Source organism: Nelumbo nucifera, chromosome 8, assembly GCF_055504915.1.
Source record: "Nelumbo nucifera cultivar China Antique chromosome 8, China Antique-T2T, whole genome shotgun sequence".
Lineage (NCBI taxonomy): Eukaryota > Viridiplantae > Streptophyta > Magnoliopsida > Proteales > Nelumbonaceae > Nelumbo > Nelumbo nucifera.
Window position 1 is genome coordinate 6,610,173 of NC_142656.1, and position 22,122 is coordinate 6,632,294.

Genomic DNA, 22,122 nt, shown 5'->3' on the forward strand with positions numbered 1-22,122 from the left:
CCGAAGAAACCTTTTGTAAGATAATAGTAGATTGGATTGAGAGAGAGAGACAAAGTGATTTTCGAAAATTGTGTGTGAAATGCTTGATTCATGCTCCTTAAATAGTTCTGAAGATTTATGGAGCAGAGGAAGGTGTTGGTTCAAAGAAAGACACCTTGAACAATCACAATTTCAAACATTGTGACTATTTAAAAGGTAGTTAACAGTTAATGACTGTTAACTTTGAACTGTGCCTCTTGATCACACCTGATCGAATCATGGTCATTGACCACATCAACGACTAGCTTTGCACCAAAAGCTAAAACTGCCCTTCGCGAGCCAAAGCCAAATCCTATAGTTGTTCCATATAGACATTTTCATTTAAACCACCATTTAAGAAAGCAGTCTTAGCATCCATTTGATGAACAAATAAGTGATAAATGGATGCTAGTGCTATAAGTGTTATAGTAGAAGTTGTTCTAGCCACTGGTGCATAGGTGTCAAAGTTGTCAATCCCTTCCTTTTGACTGAATCCTTTGGCTACCAATCTAGACTTAAAAGTTTGTACAATTCCATCAATATTGTATTTTCTTCTAAACACCCATTTACATTTGATTGATTTTGATCTTAGAGGCAAGTCTACTAATACCCATGTGTTATTTGACATTATTGAATCCATTTCATCATTTATAGTTTATTTTCAAAAGGCAACATCTCTAGAGATTACGACTTCATTGTAAGTCTTCAGATCATTTTCAATGTTTAATACAATGGGTATCTTATTTAAAATCTTTTTTCTATCAGCCTCGACCAAGAATACAATTGACTAAGTAGAGATAAAGTCTGAACTTAAGTGTTTCTCTGTTTTTTGCCATTGACTTCTTCTAGGTTGTATTGTAGGTGTTACAGTTGTGTCATTTTTTCTTTTAGTCTCATTGTTGCCAATGGGTATTGAGATCTGATTTTCTCTTTTAGGTTTTTTGTCATTTTTTATAGATTCAAAGCATAGTTTATTTTCAAAGAATTCAACATCTCTAATTTCAATTATTATGTTGGGCTCTAAGTCTAGAAGCCTATAGGCCTTGCTATGTTTTGCATATCGAATAAATATACTTTTCTTTGCTTTAAATCCTAACTTGGTTCTTTTAGGATCTAGAACTCTGTAATGTGCTAAGCACCCCCCACATTTTTAGGTATGCTAAGTTAGGCTTTCTTCCTATCCATAATTCATATGGACACTTGTTATTAACTCTAGAAACAATTCTGTTGTGTAAATGGTAGGCTGTTAAGAGTGTTTTCCTCACAGGTTTAAGGGTGCATTAGCTTTCATCAGCATATAGTTTATAATTTCTATAAGTGTTCTGTTTTTTTCTTTTGGCCAAACCATTTTATTAATGGGTGTAGGGAGTAGAACTTTGATGTACTATTCCAAATTCTTCACAGAAAGAATTAAACTCATTTTTAAAGTACTCAACACCTCTATCATTTCTAAGGATTTTAATTTTCTTTTCCAATTGATTTTTCCACTTCATTTTTATATAGTTTAAACATGTCAAGGCTTCATCCTTAGTTCTCATAAGGTAGACATAGGTGTACATAAAAAATCATCTATAAATGTTATGAAGTATCTCTTACATCCTATAGTTAATACACCATTGAATTCACAGATGCTATAATGAATTAGTTATAGAAGTTGAGAATTTCTCCCAACACTTGGGAAATGTTTCTTATCCATTTTAGATTTTACACATGTCCCACATTTTTCATTTAGTTCATTATTATAAGCAATTAAACCAAGTATACTCATGTTTTTTTATGGATTTAAAATTTAAGTGTGTTAATCTATCATGCCATAAAGAGAAAGAGTCAACAACATAAGCAGAACATTTTTCTTCATTAATACTTAATTTGAACATACCATTATAACCATATTCCTTTCCAACAAACATCAAGATTTATTGAACAAAGTTATTTTTAATATCAGGAACATGGAGAATATTTAAGAGAGTCAATGTCTTTTCGGAGGTGAAGTTCAATTCCACGTTGACTCTTCCGACAACTTTGGCACATGTTTGGTTTCCCATTTGTACCTCCTAGCTATCAATCACTTATTCATATTCTTTAACAAGGATTTGTCCTTGCAAACATGGATTGTGGTGCCTGAATCAAACCACCATACAAAAGACAATTCTGCCATATTGACTTCAGTAATCATTTGTGTTTAGATAAATTAAGAATTAAGGTTCATAGTTTATTAATTATATTTGACTATATATTGAGTCAAACATGCATGAAATTACGTATTGTAAATCAATAGGATTTATTCAAGATCTAACAAGAGGATTTAAACGTAAAAGAGGGCTTAAGAGGATCATAAGCTTATATATGATTAAAGTTGAGAAATGGACCTACATGATTTGGTACTTTTGAAAACAAAGAAATTGTTCTATTTCAAACAGAGCAGCCCAAACCCAATTGAGTAAAGCATTTTACAGGTACACCAATCATCAAAAGTCTATCTGCCTCTGCCTCCGGCAACGTTGTTGGAGGCGGTGGTGGCGGTGGTGCTGGTGGTTATTTCTCTGCCCAACACTGCCACCTCTGGTCACCTCCAGCAATAAGATAGAGGCGGCGGCAATGCTGGTGGGCGGAGACAGGCGGAGGCATTGCCGGAGGCGACTGCAAGCGGCGACACTGGTGAATATATTGCAAGAGGAAGAAGATGAATAGTGATTTTTTCCTTTATTGATATTATTTTTCAAAATTTACCCTATTTTTTATTTTTTTTAAAAAATATTACTTTTACTGATATTAGGGCCCAAAAGTTGCCCTTATATGCTATTATCCCAATTTTGAATTCTACTACAAATATATAATAATTTAAAATGTTAAATACTTCACCTAAATCTTAATATCCGCCTGTATATCGACATCAATTCCAAGCTGACACCTACTCCAATTAATTATTGATAAGTGCATCACAATTCACAAATGCGATTTTTCCTCCTTGCAACATGGTCAACATAATTAAAATAAAATACAGGGATTTTTGGATTGCAATCCGGCCCCCTCAGAAATCTAATTTGCAGTAGCCTCCTATAAACCACATCCTGCCCATGAATTTAGCATCAATCCATGGGCAGGATTCAATCCACCCCCAGTCTACTAGTAGCTCCACCTAAAGGTGGACTGCACGGTAAAAACCCCTACAATATATAGTGCATGATCAAGTACAGTAAGGCCTTCATTCAAAGTTTCTAACATCTCTTTTGGAGGCTAGTAGATGTAGATCTGTTGACTGTCTCATCGGTTTTGGATATTTAACGGTGAGATTTCTTTAAGCTCGGACATCCTACCCACAAACTCTTCCCACATTTTTGTCTACAGGCACTCACTCCGAATCTGCTACCCATAAAATATTCCACATCTATATCCAGGGAACACCACTGGCCTTCACGTATTGAGAACATTTCTCTTATAGGTTGAAGACTCGGTCATTCTGCCCTTCTTTTTTACAATCTTGTATTGATAACGATTGTACTCGAGTCAATCAATCTTAATGAACTGGCTTCGAAAAAAAGAAAAGCGAGATATTTCTAATATGCAACTATAATGTTCAGTGGATATAGAGAATGTGAAAACAATTTGTGGATAGCAGATCCAAGCCCACCCACATGACACTATAATCTATAAAGATGCATTGGGGATATCTTCCTTGTGTAGATGCAATAATAGTAATACTGTTTTGTAGATAGAGTTGTGGAAAAAAATTGTGGGTAGAAGATCTATGGATTTTTTGTGTGAGTGGTGACATTGGGCCGAGTGTGCCAAGAGAAAATAATGCCCATTACACCATTACACATTTCTTGACGCATCAAAATTTATCTTGATATAATTTAGGGTTGGAGGATTCTAGATCCTATCTCTATAGTGATCTCTCCCATAGATCAACCTTTGTTTGAAACTGTTCTAAAGATTAAAAAAAATGTTTTGATATAATTTTAACTTTTAAAAGTATAGGGATAATATTTTCATTGGGGGACCATATGAACCACTACAAAGGAAAGGGACCCCGCAGCCATGAGGGTCGGAAGACAAGGAACTTTTGGCGATGGTTAGTTTTGAGTGTGACAGACGTAAGCTCTCCATAAAGTTGTTAGCGCATGCAATGCCATGCCATGCCAAACTCCAGATGTTAATGATTCTCAACACTAATTACCCCAAGACAATAATTGTTGCTTCTACGGCAACTATGCACGGCCAAATTGTATTCATTGCATTCAAGAGGATGAAAGAACATTTCTTACACCAAAACAACTCTGAACCTTGGCTCGATTATGATTTTCACATATTACTTTCATTTATATCATGGTTTAAAATATCGATATGCATCTGTGTATCCGTAGAGTTGTATTGATACTCTATCATGTGTATTTAATTTTTTTTTCGTTTAATTCTTAGGGTCATATTTAAGTATATTCTTTTATTTAAAAAATGGATTTCTGAAACACTTATAAATAGGTGTATCAGTATTCCAACGATACTATACATCTGATATGAGATATATTGTATTGAAAATTTTAACCTTGATTGTTATGTTGGTGGACACATCCCCACTGTTTAGGTTTCATTGTAATGTTTTTCTCTGTAGAAGGATGTTTTGCCCATTATCAGTTAGTTTGTGTTCTATTTAATTTAAGTAGTGTTTGTCTATGTATATGATTTTGTTTTCTAAAACAAAAACAATTCCTATATCAACAAAGCATTTGATTTTGATTTAAAAAAATTGTTGTTTGTTTGATTGTGTTTCTGGTTTTTCTTTTTGATGTCGTTGTATTGTATATATAAGGTTCAAAGTATCACAGCATCGATACATATCATATAATATGTATTGGTTTCTAGGTTATTAATATGTTGAATACTTTGAATTAGATCTAACCATTAGAATTAAATAATACTAGTTATGTCAATGCACAAGACTACAAGTAGGGGTGAGCATTAATGGTTAAAACCGATATACTAAATCGAAAATTTCAGTTTTGATTTTTTTGGTTTTAAGTAATTCGGTTTGGTTAATTTGATTTTTATGAATTTTGGCTTTTGGTTTTGGTTTTCAGAGTTATAAATTTGATTAACTGAATTAACTGAAATTCATTATATATTTAATATGCTATATAGTTATATATATATTAATATATTATATATAATGTATTATAATAAAAGTCAATTTCATAATGTATATTATAGGTTATAATATATAATATTATATATATATATATATTAACTAAATTTGGTTTTTAACCGAAATAATAAAAAATCAAACCAACAATTTCGGATTCAATTATTTTGATTTTTTGTAATTCGGTTTTGATTCAATTTCTATTTTTTATTTCAGTTTTTAAAATTTTGAATTATTCTATTCAGTTTTTAACCGCACCCCTACTATAAATATGTTATATATCAATACTTTGAAGTATATGATTTAATGATGATATTGCTTTCTACTGTCATCAGTTACTCTTTCTATTATTGTCCAGATAATGCTTATCTATATATCAAGTAGTGGTTCTTGGTTGGTTAACAATGCGACCCCTTCGTTCGCTTCCTTATCTACGTTATTATGGTCAGGTATTCCAGTCTAGGGTGCCACCAGTGGTGAGTTTTGTGGTTTCTCCGTGATTACATGAGAAAGAGAGAGAAAGAGACCCAACATCTGATGATGGCCCCCAGAGATTTCCCTTTTAATACCACTTTTCTTATCTCGTCTCAAATGTGTAACCTTGGTAAGTTCAGTTGTCAAAAAATATTCCAGATTCTATCAAACAAAAAGATTCTTAGCTGGATCCTCAATGAATTGGATTCACATGGTGCTCTGACATTGGCTGTAGCTGTAACATTACACAGAAAGGTACTTCTCCTGTGAAGCACGGCTCCCTCTTATTGATTCCTCGGTCTCACCATGCTTTCAACCAAAGTATGGACGGACCTACTGTTTTGGCAGTACATACCAACGGTAAATGTAAATAATGTTAAGTTGGGAGTCAGAACTTTCTACCTGGTAACAGTAAATATAAATACTGTTAAGTGCCTTTTTTTTGGGAAGTTGTTTAAAATTTACTATGAATTTTTAACATTTCTCTTAAATTTATCATAACTTTTCAAAATGTTTAAAAATCATCGTATCAATAAGTTCTTATTTTCTAAAACACACCTTCCGTTAGTGCATTATTAATGCTTCTTAACAGAGGTATTCATGTCAGCATAAATAATAACTTTCATGACCAAATTACTCTTGAATGGTGAGTTAGAGGAAAAATTGTCTTTTTCTGTTTTCAATTTTCTTGTTTTTTTTTGCATTTTTAATGTTTTGTTATAATTTTCAATGTTTTTTATAATTTCTGTTTTTTATATTTTTCTATTTTCTACAATCTATAAATTTTTGGTGTTTTTTCTACAATTTTTTTTTTCTGATTTTGTTTTTCAATTTCTATAGTTTCTATAATTTGAAAAATATTTGTTTTATTTTGTTTGCAATTTCTATAATTTTTATATTTTTTTGTAATTTCTATATTTTTATGCATTTTATATTTGAAAATATGTTTTTGAACTTTTTCCATTTTTCATGTCTAAATATTAAAATGGTAATATATTAACACCTACTAATTTATTTTTTATATTTTTTTATGAAGGTTAAAATTGTAATATATTAACGCCTGTTAGTCTGTTTAATGTCAAATTAGTGATATTGTGAGTTTTAGACATTTTGAAAAGTTGTGGTAAGTTTAAGAAAAATGCTGAAAACTCATAGTTAGTTTTAGACAATTTCTTTTTTTTTTCAATTTTGATTGATTCCCATTGATCAAGATACCCGTAGTTTTTTTGATAGTTATTTTTTTTTTTTTTTTTACTTGAGGGAAAGTTGTCAACACTTAAATAGGACAAACTTATCCTTCTTTTTTTTTTTAAATAGCTTTTTATGACTACAATGGTCATTTTCTTATTTACCTAGAAAAGTTGGGGAAAAGTTACCAACATTTGGGCTCCGTTTGATTTGTGGGATGGGAATGAGAAAAAGGGAATATTTAAACTCTTATTTGTTTTGAGGGAAATAGGGGGATGGGATGAGGAAAAACATGGGATGTAGGATCCCAAAAGTGTGCAATCAGGATCGCACCAAAACAATGTGACCCTGGTGAGAATACTCAAGAAAATATCTTGGGCCTTTTTAAATAGAGCCTTTGGGAGATTCTTCTTCTTCAACCTCTACATGCCCTAACAGTCGGATTTCCAACGTTTTTTTGGACATTTTGTTCAAAGTTAAGATCAGATCCATGGCTTAGGAGAGTGCCAAAACAACTGGAGTTTGTGAAATTGTTCAGCACGATGAAGGGCTTTGGAGCTTTGCTAAGGGAGAAAAGGTTGAATCCGTGATTGATACCGTTGAAGATACAAGTATTTTAGGGATCTTATTTTAGGTGACCAGTCCCAACGAATCCGTGATTACGCCAGACGATGGTGACCAGCCTCGATGGATCTTGTTTTAGGGAAATAGGAGGGATGGTTACGGTGATGGCAAAGGTGGACACAGTGGTGGGTATGGTTTTAACGGGGCTGGTGGCAGAGGTGGAAATGGTGGAGGCGGCAATGGCAGAAGAAGGTATGAAGGCAAAGAAATGATGACGATGACCATAATGAGGTCCGGTCTTCAAGCAGCACTTCGCAGTAGTAGACGCAACAAGTAGAGCTTCACTTCCTCTACTCATCATGATGATGCCTATGAAACGGAAAAAATGGGGATGTAGGGGTGGACTTTGTTTTGTGTTGGACACTTTTCCTACTATTTTCCTTTGTAAATCCAAACAATCAAAAATTAAATTTTTACATTTTCCCATTTCATCCTTTTCCATCCCACTCAAATCTTTCCACAAACCAAACAAAGCATTAGGAAAAAAGTTGCCAGCACTTACCTAAGGGCCCATTTGGCATATCTTTCTGTGCGGTCTTTCGGCCGTTTACAAGCCGGGAAGACCGAATTTCAGTCTATTTCCATTTGGCTTGCGGAAGATCTAGCCGCCAAGAGACAGTGCATCAAAAAGATGCGAAAAGCCCATTTCGGGAAGCTTCATTTACATCTTTCGCGTTTTAATCTCGTGCGGAAAGACATGGGCAGATGCATGTAAAAATGCGCATCTGCCAAATTATCTTTGGGCTACTGAGATCTTATGTCAAAAGCTCAATACATTTTTTGACTATCAGAGCTACAAGAAGATATTCTCAAAAAGACACACCAAACGGGCCTTATGTATTTCCCAAAAAGCAAATAGGGCCTAAGTGAATTCAAATTGATTCTATATAATTTTAATCGGGTAAGGTTTGAACATGAATCTATATAATTTTAATCGGGCCCGAACTCTAATCAAAGCGTGGTGTAGTTAAAAATTTTCAAACCGGACAAGCTAACTTGTGGCTTGCGTCCAATCACTCTATCACATACTGATTGAAAGTATAGCTGTATGGGAGATCTGAACCAGTGCCGGTTAAAGTCCAACCCGATCTTTCTATTGAACGCTTGCTCGTTTTTAAGTAAATGGAAGGGAAACATTGGTTATCAAGAAATTTGGTCATATTTGCGATGGACAAAGTATATCTATCTACTACACGGCATTGGCTACATGGATCCCATCAATCCTTTATATTTAAGCCATATCTATTATTAAACTATTAGTGTTTAAATAAATTCTTATTAACTCTACTGTATCGTTTTTATATAACCTTAATTCTTCTAACCCCTTATAACAAATTTCTTCTGATTGGTGGAAATAAGAATTTGGAATCAGAATTGGAATAGACTATTCCGATCCAAATTATTAGGTTGAGAGGAATTAAAATTCTATTCTCATTTGGAATGACATTCCCCCATTCGAGGGAATAGTCATTTTCCTATCCCTCATTTGAGAAAGAAATCCCATTCTTACTGACTCTAATTCTCAGTTTTATTCATGTCTAAAACAAATAGATTATGGGAATAGACCATTCCGATTCTGATTTTAACTGCAAACCAAATATATCCTTAATTTATTTTTCTCTCATTTCTATTTATAACAAAATTACGATAAAAATAATAACATAAAAAAGTAAAAAACTTTAAATTAAAAGAATGTGAATGCACTGCCTAAATTGGAATTTTTTACCAATAGAACAAATTCTAAATCATGTCGGTAAAGGTTTAGAACGTGTTTTTTTGGCAAGTGATCAAGACTCGCATGTATCGGGTAAAATTGAAACTAGCCTGAATGAAAGTTCTAAAATTCTACAGTTAAAGCTATGTTTGGTTTGAAGGAAAAAATAAGGAAAGGAAAAGAAAGGTTAAAAAAAACCTTTACAAATTTTATATAAATTTCCTAACCTTTCTCTTCCTTTTCTTATTTTTTCTTTCAAACCAAACATGCCATAAATATCAATTCGTCCGTGCGTCACGGATGACCACCGCTTAGAAGCTGTAGCTCTGCCGTTGCAGCTACATAAGTAAGTATTAAGTAGGGCCGGGGACGGAGAGGAGGTTTTCTTTTGTCTCGCTTTATTAATCTTAATCGCCAAAGAAAATAACCGTCATTATTTCCTTCGGGTAAGCCCAACTGCCCAAGCAATAACCACATTAGTCCATTGCCAATCCCCACCTCCTGAAACTGAAATTCATTTCGATGTGACTTTTGTGGAATCACTCTACCTAATAGCCTATACGCCGCCCCATCACTCTATAGAATATTCACTGACACTTTAGAGTTTAGACTTTACTATTTCAGGGTATAGAGTAGCACACAGCCTGTGCCTCATCATAATCAGACTCTCCTTTAAACAAATCAATGGATTGGAATATCTCATCCCAGAATTCCCCTCATCGATTAATCTAAGACTCCATGCACCAACAAAAGATTCTTATCAAACGATCCTCTTAGGTGGATGACCATGCTTCTGGTTGTTCCCTATAGTGACGCGTAGAATGAGATGACAGCAGGGGAAAGCAGCCTTCCAAAGGGCAAGTTGGCATGATTCATAGATTCCAATTATCCAACCGCAATACATTGAATTTGGACTTAGATATAGACCATTAGGTAACTAACCAGTCTAACATGGTTTGTAATTTATTAAACAGTGTAAAGGCTATTCTGTCATTTTACTATCTATACTACGTTTGACAGATAGCGATTCCCTCCCCCTCTGTGGGCCCGTCCCCGGTAGTACAGGAGGCTGGGCGATGGCAAGTTCAGTTGCAGGTGAGGTAGCCAATCAATGACGTTGGAAAAACTTAACGAAGTAAACAACCTTCCGACGGTGGGGCCCCACAAACTGAATTATCCTTATAAAGCGACGGTTATACGGCGCTCCACGTCATCAACAATTAGGGTCAAAGTGGGAGCGAGAATCATAACCATCAGCCTATAAGACCGTGTTTCCCTCAATTGGTTCATCATCAGTCTCCTGAGAATCCTTCTTTTTTCCTTTTCTGTCCATTTTTTTTCCATCATCACTCAAACCCAGCCTGGTCGCCGGAGACAATATGTTTCGTTGCACCGGCGGCGTTTGTCTCTTACTTGTGCTGTTTGCTATAGTTGCTGAGAGTCGGAATCTCGATGGCGATGTGCTGAGGCTGCCGTCGGAATTTCTCCGCGGCGGTGACAACGAAGATGATTCCGCCGGAACGAGATGGGCCGTCCTCATCGCTGGATCTAACGGTTACTGGAATTACAGGCATCAGGTAATGATCTTCGATGAATTGTATATATCTTGTTTCTAATCGCGCCTATTTTCTCCGTGCCTGAAGCTTTTCGTTCTTCCCCGGATTTTGAATTTTGTTTGTATTTGAGTTTTTGTTTCCTCTATATTTATCCATTACTTGATGGTAGCCTGTTTTAGGTGAATGGTTCTGGTATTACTGAGAGATTTTTTTTTTTTTTTTCTATTTGACATGGTGTTATTCTTCATTGCCTGCAGAAGTCGAGGTTTGTTGTAATCTGGGTATTTGTCCTTTTTTTTTTTTTTTTTTCTTTCCCGATTTACTTAATCTAAATAATTGCTGCATGCTTTCATTTTCCTGAATTTTCTAGGTAGTTTCCTTCAAGTTTTTTTCTCAAGTTGTGCTTTGAGAATCTGTAGGCGTACATGATTGGATTCTGGCGGAACTATTAACAGTATTTTTGTGTATTAGTCCTGCTTTTTGCTCAACTGAAGCTTTTGCTGATTTGTGTCAGGTGTTATCGATAGTATCTCGATCACAGATTCCCAATTGAGCTTAACTACATCTAATTAGTTATAGCAAGAGATAGATGTTAGCAGTCACAACATCTTATCAACTGCTTTAGTATACTTAAGGTGGGCTGAATCTTAGGTATTATAAAACGGTCATCCGTTATTGGATGGTTGTTACATCTGTTCCCCTCCCCAAATAATTTGGAAGGTAGGATGTTGAGTATATCTGTTAATAATATTAATCAGAAGATCATGCACACACTTACACATATACAGAGTCACAAACACAATAAGCAAGCCTAAGTGAAGATAGATGAACCACTCTACGTTTGAGATCTACTGGTACTGGTCAAGTTTTTATTGGGAAATTTACATTATGATCCTACTTTGGTAGCTAATGAACTACCATGCTAGCAAGTTTCTTGAATTTTGTCACTGTGGCTGACTGGCTGCTACAAGCTCTGCTGCATTCTCAGCATGATTCCAGACCATGTAGTGCATGAACCATGGTGTTAAAATAGGAGAAACCATGTATTGCCATGGCTTTGTGAGATGTGGATAACAGCTTTCATGATCAATGGATTTTTCCCCTATCCATTTAAGTATGCCTAAATTTGTGAGATCAACAAGGGGTTGGAAGGGGAAACATGTTTTGGGCTTTGTTATAAGCTTGTGTATTTTGTTGGGGAGGGTTAAGAGAGCTTATCCCTCCCCTTTTCTCTTGTATCATCTTTTAAGTACTTAATAAAATTTTTCTGTTATTGATTTAAAAAAAATTGTGAGATCAACTATATAAAAGGTGCAAAAATGTTAATACTTCAATCGGTATTTGGTAATGGGTTATTGCATTTAAGATATATCAGAGTTGAACGGAGTGTATTACTGTATTTAATATGAAAAACAAGTGCATGGAATTAAAACTTAGATATGGATAAAATGAAACAATGTAATAAACACTTTTTGGTCATGTTCCTGCTAAACAGCCTGTATATTGGAGGCCTAACAAGGAGAGCTCACTTCTTCTGGTTATTTGTCTCTGGTGTTATTGGTAACTATCAGTGTGTTCCTGTCATTAGACGAAATTGGATGAAGGAAGTGTACCCTTTTTATTGCTTCTCTATCAATAACATGCCTATTGGTCATGCTATTGATTATAAAAGGTTTATTTTCTGTTCAGATTCTAGGAGATGCAGGTCTTGAAATTCTTATTGTTTTCTCATATAATGGTTGTTGTCTCGTTTTATCAGTTTTTCCTTGGTTAAAATCAGTTGTTTGATGTGATTCTGATATATATTCTTTTCAATTTGTGTTTAGGCTGATATATGCCACGCGTACCAACTCTTGAGGAATGGTGGACTCAAAGATGAAAATATCATTGTTTTCATGTATGATGACATTGCTTTCAATGAAGAGAACCCTAGGCCTGGTATCATCATCAACCATCCGCATGGTGATGATGTCTATGAAGGAGTTCCAAAGGTTATTTTTATTTTTTTTTCATTCAGGTTCTACAGTGCTTATTTTTCATGTTAGTCATTATTTACTTTTTCATATCATTAATTTTTTTCCTTGCAGGATTATACTGGAGAAGATGTCAATGTTGGCAACTTTTTTGCCGTTCTTCTTGGAAACAGAACGGCTCTTACAGGGGGTAGTGGAAAGGTTGTGGATAGTGGTCCCAATGACCATATTTTCATATACTATTCTGACCATGGTGGTCCTGGGGTGCTTGGTTAGTAGTTCTGGAGATCTCTGAGATTAAAATGCTTCTGCCTACTCATTTTTATTGCATATTTTATTTATGGTTGGGAAACTAAATATCTTCAACTGGCTAGTGGAGTGATTAATTTCAGGACTGGACTTTACATTTGAGTGGTGAATATTGGTTTTGGTAAACCTGATTCTGATAATTGGAGCAAAATCCTAGTTAATAGTAGAACACTCCTTTTAAAAGTATTTTTATTATCATGTGCTGATTTTTATTTTTAAAAATAGGGGTATCTCTTATTATTTTAGGAGGGAGGATTCATTTGGATATTTAATCCATGTTTTTTCTCCATTTCTTAGGTGTTCGAAGAATGATACTGACAGCTTCAGTGTCCATTTTATAATTTAATGCAGGCATGCCAACCAGTCCGTACTTGTATGCCGATGATTTGATTGATGTATTAAAGAAAAAATATGCTTCAGGAACTTATAGAAGCCTGGTAACTTGGTCATTGCACTATTAATTTGCCTTGAGCATTCTATATGGTTTGTGGAAAATAGTTTTTGATGAGACTCTACAAAACTGTAGGTGTTTTATCTTGAAGCTTGTGAGTCTGGGAGTATTTTTGAAGGTCTCCTTCCAGAAGGTTTAAATATCTATGCAACTACAGCATCAAATGCAGATGAGAGCAGTTGGGGAACATACTGTCCTGGAGAATTTACAGACCCTCCTCCCCCAGAATATGAGACCTGTTTGGGGGACTTGTATAGTGTTGCTTGGATGGAAGACAGGTTGGCAAAATCCGCTTAGCTCAAAATCTGTGAGGTTTTCGTGTTATTCAATGACAGAAAGGAAGTTATTTGTTCTGGTTCTATCATGTTAAGTCACCTAATACAGTCCTGACTATCCAGTCTTGGGATGGATGGACTTTGTGGACATCTAACCTCAAGCTTTTTCATTTGTTTTCTTCCTCCTCGCACAAAGTTGCTACTTTCAGACTTCATCCTGCATTCTCATGCTTTGTAGCCCAAATTGTTTCTATTTGAAATTCAGTAAGGGTGGCTGAACAGCTGCCAGTATGAATTGTTGCTAACTCGGTCAACATGCTATGACTTCTTTACAGTTGAATTACCTGTATTATCAACTTGTATTGTTACCCCATGAAACCATGACCATTTGGCATAGTCACTGTTAACAGATGGATTTACCCTAAGCTTTTTTCTTGTCCTTATAGATCATTTTCTTGGGTGTTATATGTTTGAATGGTTTTGTCCAGAAATGTTTTCATTTCTTTTACTTCATCCTGTTGCTTATGATTATGGATTTTGTTGAATAAGGTAACAAGAATGTAAAAGTTTCTGCCCTATCTCATGGGTAGAAATGTTTTCATTTCTTCTTCCTAATTTGTTTTATTTGATCTGTTTATCCCATGGCAGTGAGGTACACAATCTGCGGACGGAAAGTTTGAGGCAGCAGTATCAACTGGTAAAGATTTATCTGTGCAATTTTATGAATTCTTGGACCAAAAAAAAAAAAAAACACTTCTGATGTACCCAAGGAATATCATTTCATCTTGGTACCTGTGGGTGAATATTACATACGGTAAGGGCACATCTACTTGCAAACAAGTATGTGTTCTATTTGTAGGAGGGAAGGTGCAGTAAGGCAGATTTATGCCCCACAGATCCAACCCAGCTTGATATCATGTGTGTCTTTCAATTGTATTTTGGGGCTTTGTTCTTGGCTTGGGCATATGTAAACTTGGGCCTTACCCCAGCTATGTTCTGGGTGGGGTTTTCACCTCAGGTAGGCCAAGCCCAATGTCTCATGACCTTATATTGTATACGTACCATTCATGTGTACACTCTACGTGTTACATGCATGTTAAAGCTGCAGAATATTGGGAGAAAACCACCAAACCTGACCAACCAGCTGAGTTCTTAGTTGTATTAGGGCTTGGCTGGCCAGCTCAGGTTGGGCCTAGCCTTGTGCTGGGTTCTAAGTGTCTTTAGGTGGATCCTTTCTATCTCCCTGCCCTACTTCCCAAATTTCACCCTATCTAATTTTATTATCCTCCCCTGCACCCAAAAGGAATGGAAGGAAAAAAATACAGTCTAATGTGTCCATAAAAATGTTGTTTGAGTGGACATTATTTTTGGGGGCATTACAGCATATAGGATTCCTTAATAGAGATTGGCCAGATGATGGGCTATAGCTCTTTATGTACTGAAAATGTACAAAAACTAGGTCAAACCCTGAAATAACCTTTATGTCTCTACACTTTAACAATTATATTCCGTATTAGCTTGTCTTCTGTTAGTTGGATGATTTCATTCTGTAAGTAATTGCAGGTTAAAAGGAGGACTTCAAGTGGAAATTCTGCTTTTGGCTCACATGTGATGCAATATGGGGACTTAAGACTTAGCAGTGCAGAGCTATTCTTGTATATGGGAACCAATCCTGCAAATGATAACTATACTTTCATTGATGAGAATAAGTTGCCATCATCTATCCAGACTGTTAATCAACGTGATGCAGATCTCCTCCATTTCTGGCACAAGGTTTGATTTGAATCCCTCCTCCCCCATGTGGCTTGTATAATGACCTGTCTCTTGATGAACTTCTGACACATGATGATACGAAAACCAAATTAGCAATTATATTTACTTATCAACCTTCCTATGGGCTAGTTTTGTCATGCTTTTTGCACAAGCATAAACACAATATGTCTATATTGTTCTGCCAGTTCCGGAAAGCTCCCGAAGGCTCACCTAAGAAATTCAAAGCTCAAAAGCAGTTCCTGGATATGATGTCCCACAGGATGCACATAGACCACAGCATGATGCTCATCGGGAAGCTTTTGTTTGGATATGAGAAAGGTCCTGAAGTGCTGAAGACTGTTCGGCCTGCAGGGCAGCCTCTGGTAGATGACTGGGATTGCCTTAAGACTATGGTAAGAAGACGATGCCTAGGGATGTAATACTAGTGCAGCTGATTATGTTGATTTCAGTTTAAAGACCTGTAATTAAACTGATGACTCGAGGTATAGTTTCTGCTCTAAAATGATGTATGTACTCTCCATCGTGCAGGTGAGAGCATTTGAGACACACTGTGGATCTCTATCTCAGTATGGGATGAAACACATGCGTTCCCTTGCCAACATCTGTAACGCTGGTGTTACAAAGGAAATGATGGCTGGGGCCTCGTCTCAAGCTTGCACCAGCATTCCCATCAATTCTTGGAGCTCCCTTAGTAAGGGATTTAGCGCCTGATAAGATGATGACATGGTACCAACCATAGAGGAGGAGAGCATTGTTAGCTGCTGCCTCATAATTATATATTGGTGGCAGCCCTCAATATACATGTACATATTTTAGTATTGGAATTGGAATTGTCTATGTATCTCTCTCCTCCTATTCCCCCTGGTTAATGGTTATAGACTTATGGTTGTTCCGTTCTATTCCTAACTTAGAGGCATTATCTATAAATGTAGATAAATCTGTGTATAAATGGAATTGTATATGTTTATATGTAATGAAATGTCATGGTGCTTGCAAATTACTTAGCAGGCGTTGTTTGGTTGCTATTATTTGCTTTTTCCCTCCGAAACCATTGAATGATCGTGCGATCAAAGATCGTTCATCTTATCTAAAGATGGCTGTATCCATCCTTCGCTCGTTCTTCGTGGGCAACTTTTATTTATGGAGAAAGAAATCAAAGATTCAAAGCGAAGCAGCAGAACACAAATAAACAGAGCAAAGAATACAGAAGAAATGAACAACAATCCAGGTGATGATCAAGATTCGGACCATTCGTTATAAGCAAAGATCATGCGGGAGCCATCACGCTGAATAAAGTGTGTTGAACCCCATCATGTTAGATTTTTTCAATAGCCGCGAAATTGAGTAGCTTTTGCGGCCAATGATTGCTTAACACGATAGGATTCGCACAGCTTACTAGCGAGACCGCTCCCGCCGAATCATCTACACGTTGTTTATCCATTATTTATTCCGTTATTGCGTCACGATTAGGTGTAGGTTCTGATCAATTATTACTTCCACCACGTAACGATTCCTTGCATGATCAGAAAGGTAGCTGATCGTACGTGATCCGGTAGCTCCTTACCGCGAGAACAATTCGAACACTCGGGTTATTTTATTTTTATCTGGCGTGAGCATTGCCATGTTTTTAAGTTAGCAAATTCGATTTTTGTAAGAGTTATAAAGCAAGAAAGAGTCAGGGAGTTCGAGTGTTAAATTGTGCGTACCTAAGATTGGAGGTGAGGCTCTTATGTATAAGCGAGCTACCGACGCTTGGGATTTCCGACCTGTCTAATTCAGAAGTGGTTTCATACCTAGAGGTGGATTTTGTGTAAGCAAGTAATGTTTGTCTAATCCGGCCCAAAGTGGGTGGAGTGATAATCAGCATGGCGTCGTGATCTTGGGGAATTTGGAGGTGATAGTTTACTTAAGGGGAAGGTCGCTCGGAACGTCAGGCAGGTCACTAACTAAAGTTGGGTCAAATTGGTGAAAGCAGGTCACCTCTTATGCCAACTTGAGGTCTTGCCTAGTTGTTTACAGTTTGACACCAAAGTGGTATCGATGTCTTTGTTGTACTTGTGAAGTGTTCGAGATGCTCCTGGGGTCTGCTTACGTGGTTTCGAGGTGTCACTCCCCTGTTTTGCAATGCCACATGCCGTGGTATCATTGGATGACCAAACTACCCCTCTTCAATAATTGTCTCCTTCGGGCCATATCCTTCACGCACTACTGCCACTAAATTGGAATTTCAGAATCTCTTATTATTTTATTTCAGGAATTGCTTAATGCATGCTTGGATTTCATTTGGCCCTTCTATAGAGGTCTTCCTCTCCTTTAATGACCGAAGATTCAAATCGATGATGATCTTGGCCTAAGAAATTTAACTATAATCGATGTCTTGCAGTGGATAATGCACACAATAATTTCATATCTCCTACGGGAGATTCTTAAAACAATGTCTAAAAACATGGTTTTTGACCGCTAATGAATTAATTTTTGGGCTAAGTACCTCATCATTTGGTCTGCTTCCAAATGACCGATGACTCGAAGGCCAAAGTGGAGAACTTTTGCTGGATGAAGACCTGGATGCCGAGTTGACTAGGCCGAGCTAGAGGTAGATTAGGTGCCGAGCTGACCAGGCCGAGCTGGCGGCAAATTAGGTGTTGAATTGACTAGGCCGAGCTGGAGAGGTGACTCGGATGCTTGACTGAATGGTGACGAACTGGATTGATTGTTGAGCTATGTAGTTCTTTAGAAAAACCTGCAAGGAATCAATGTTAGATGACCCGGGGTGACTAACCCGGTGAGGTCGCTTCGATGATTAAGTTAATACTTTCATAGTAGATTGCGAGCTAAAAAATCACAACGTATGAGAGCTAGAATGTGCTTACTTGCCCCCTCCATGGCATTGTTTAGCGTGGGCTTCACGCACCGTATCCGAAATTTCCGAGAGGTCGCCTAAGTGGCTCCGAGATTCCCGGAGGCAACCGCCATGCATGTTGACCATCCTCTGGAACGTTCGATCCGTGGGCCAACTTCCAAGGATCGTGGGAGTGTTGGGATATGCATGCCAAATTTGTTGGCAAGCACGTCTTGCAGGTCGCCATCTGGACCTTAGTCAAGCTGGCACGCCCTCGAGGGAGGTCGCTCCTTGCGTCAAGGTCACTTCGGCCAGTGACGAGATGCTGTAGGTCAGCCTTGGACGAGGTGCTTCTATTCGACCTAAGTTGTGGTTGAGGTCGCTAGTTTGACATAAAGGCTGGTCGCCAGGTCGACGGTGAAGGCAGGTCGCCAGGTCAGCGATAGTGCCATGTGTCACAATGTTATTGGAGGGCCAAATCCGTCCTCATTAATTGCCCCCCACTCCCGAGCTGAAAGTAACTCAGCGAAGGGAGTAGATTGCTCCTTTTGGCCTAGAATGACTAATTCGATGAGCTCGCAAGCGTCGATTCAATTTTCTTCTCAGGTCGGAAGAGTCCAAGTGTTTGCAGCCTTGTGTAGGACCTCACCATCTTTATTTTCGGGGCCCGAGAGCGAATTCATCTGCTCGAGGAGAGGTGGAGCAGGTACCTCGAGGACATCTATCTTATTAGGGATGTGACCATCAAGAGGTTCTGCAATCCAGCTAAGTACCTCAAGAGTGAAGCTCATCATGTCGTCCTTAAGAGGGGGTTCTGTGTGACTGCTTTATCAGGTCGCTCCACCTAGGTAGATTTTGACGCAGCGTCCTTCGAGTTGGTCCCAGCCAGTGAGTTTGATGCAGAGCCCGCAACCGAGGTGGAGGTTGGCTATGAAGAAATCAAGTTTGCATACATCATGGTGCTGAGAGCAAACTAGTCTTTCCTTCGTGCTGAACGCGAACTTGCTTTATATTTCGTCCATGCAAAAGAGGCGATTAGGTTTCACGTGGTGTCGAGGTCTTTTATCAGCTTGCCACCTTAGCCCTTAGGCTCTGGGAGCGACTCACAGTCCATTCTCCTTACCCTTGATTTTGCCCATGCCGAAGAGGCGACTGGGTCTTATGTGGTGCCGAGGTCTTTTACCAGCTCGACACCTTAGAGCTACGACTGTGCTGCATCAGCCTCGTTAGTGATGCCGTTCACCCACTCCTACAAGAAGCTACTGGGAGCTCGACCTATCGGGGGTAGCACTACTGACTTTAGGTCACCAGCTCGCACGGGAGCTTTGGAAGGCTCAACCGGCAAGGGCGTCCATGCAGTCCGTTGGCCGCCAACTCCCGCGGAAGCCACGGATAGCTCATCTTGTAGAGGGTACCTCGCGAAGAGGACTGATGAGGTTTTATCCGAGTTGAAATAAAGTCGGCAGAGGTGCTTAGTCTGTTGGCCATCAACTTCCTGCGGGAACCATGATTGGCTCAACCTACGAGGACATCCTTACACCGAGGTGCCTGTCGCCGGATTGCTAGTTGTCAAGGTCATTCTGCTGCTACCTGTTCTGCATCGACATGAATACGTCGAGCTGGGTGTTGATGTTTTTGCCCCCCAGTAATCGGTATTTGTTCTGGGTGTGATGCTGATCAAAGGTGCGTTTGAGTTCATAAAAGATGGAAATTAGAAAGTGAGAGCTTTAGTTTCTAAAAGGTGAAAACTTAGCTTTCCAGAACAAGAGGACTTAGCCTTTCAGAAGATGAGAACTTAGCTTCTTGTAGCGTTTCCCATAGACGACGCCAATTGATGAATCGATTTTTGGGCTAAGTACCTCATCCTTTGGTCTGCTTCCAAGTGACTGATGATTCGGAGGCCAAAGTGGAGAACTTTTGCTGGATGAGGACTTGGATGCCGAGTTGACTAGGCCGAGCTGGAGGCAGTTTAGGTACCGATCTAACTGGTGGCGAGCTGGAGGCAGATTAGGTGTTGAGCTGACCAGACCGAGCTGGGGGCAAATTAGGTGCCGAGCTGACTACGCCGAGCTGGAGAGATGACTCAGATGCCTGACTGAATGGTGACGAGCTGGATTGATTGTTGAGCTATGTAGTTCTTTAGAAAAACCTGCAAGGAATCAATGTTAGAGGACCTGAGGTGACTAACCCGGCAAGGTCGCTCCGATGATTAAGTTAGTACTCTCATAGTAGATTGCGAGCTAAAAAATCACAAAGTAAGAGAGTTAGAATGTGCTTATTTGCCCCCTCCATGTCATTGGGGTTGGTGCCTTTATATAGGCATTGCTTGGCATGGGCTTCATGCGTCGTATCCTAGATTTCCGAGAGGTTGCCTAAGTGCCTCCAAGATTCCCGGAGGCAACCGCCATGCACGTTGACCATCCTCCAGAACGTTCGATCCGTGGGCCAACTTCCAAGGATTGTGGGAGTGTTGGGATATGCGTGCCGAAATTTTCGGCGAGCACGTTTCGCAGGTCGCCACCTGGACCTCAGTCAGGCCGGCACGCCCTCGAGGGAGGTCGCTCCTTGTGTCGAGGTCACTTCGGCCAGTGACGAGATGCTGCAGGTCAGCCCTGGACGAGGTGCTTTTATCCGGCTTGAGTTGTGGTCGAGGTCACTAGTTCGGCATAAAGGCTGGTCGCCAGGTCGACGGTGAAGGCAGGTCGCCAGGTTGGCGTCAGTGCCAGGTCGCCAGGTCGGCGATAGTGCCATGTGTCACAATGTTATTGGAGGGCCAAATCCACACTCATCAACCTCCATTGACCTGAATAGTTGGACCGTTTGGCCTGGGAATCATCCAAGCAACCAGTTCTGTTTTACTCCAAACCCGATTCTTAGCTACAAACCATTGAATTGGTCAACAATTCTTTGACCCGGGCAATCGAACTGTCGACCCGTTTGACCCATTCAATGGTTTTGGTCATTTTTATTTTAATTATTATTTTTATATATTTTTAATATTTTTGTTAGAATGAGCCATCCATTCGGACCAATGATCGAACCGTCGACATGAAAACCACCAGAATGGTTCCGATTCCGAGTCGTTTTTTAAAACATTGTCTAAAATTGTATTCATTACTTTGCTCCATATTTCATTAATGGGGTTGATTGTGAAGATAAAATTACTAGTGATCTTGATGTTTTTGCGGTTGATTATCGTAGGTTTGTGGTAGGATTCACTTGTTGATTGCTTCCTAGTGATCTTGAGGTGATGGGTGCGTTGGATTTGGTTTTGAGAAATTGGAGTTTGAACATCGCATAAATCAGGACCGTTAAAAAGGGAGTTGGCATGATGAATAGTGGATCTTTGTAGTTTAGTCATGGAAATTGATGTGTAACTTGGTTATAGTTTTCAAAGTCTAGGGATGATGTCTGATTGGACGTTAGTATTGATCTCAAGGTTCTTATTTGTCTTGTGGATTGTGTCAGAAGAGGGTATTTTGGGTTTTGGGAAGTCTCAAGTTGATTTTATTGTGTTTCCAAGTTTTTGGGGTGTAAGAGGGGGTACGAAGAGGTAGGGTGAAGGGACTGAGCAAAAATTAGGTGCTAAAAATATTTTAAACCATTTTGGACTGGTCCAATTCAATGACTGGATCGTCTAATTTGTTTAAATTGGTTCCAACCAAAACTTGATTCATTGACACATGTATTCTAATCTTCTATTAATAAACTAGATATTGCTTCAATCCGACCTAATTCAATATAAATCCATTATGATGGACTAGGTCCAATCCAATAAATACTTTGAA

General features: G+C 38.3%; 1 protein-coding gene across 1 annotated transcript; it reads left to right on the forward strand.

Moving 5' to 3' along the window:
- Positions 1-10,249: 10,249 nt before the first annotated feature.
- LOC104588207 (vacuolar-processing enzyme-like) lies at positions 10,250-16,495 on the forward strand. Its single transcript, XM_010246050.3, has 9 exons — positions 10,250-10,735; positions 12,541-12,705; positions 12,802-12,958; positions 13,348-13,433; positions 13,523-13,725; positions 14,371-14,419; positions 15,286-15,495; positions 15,681-15,887; positions 16,024-16,495. Exons 1-9 carry the CDS (start codon positions 10,538-10,540, stop codon positions 16,204-16,206), a joined length of 1,458 nt encoding a protein of 485 aa, XP_010244352.1. The 5' UTR covers positions 10,250-10,537; the 3' UTR covers positions 16,207-16,495.
- The last annotated feature ends 5,627 nt before the right edge of the window (positions 16,496-22,122 follow it).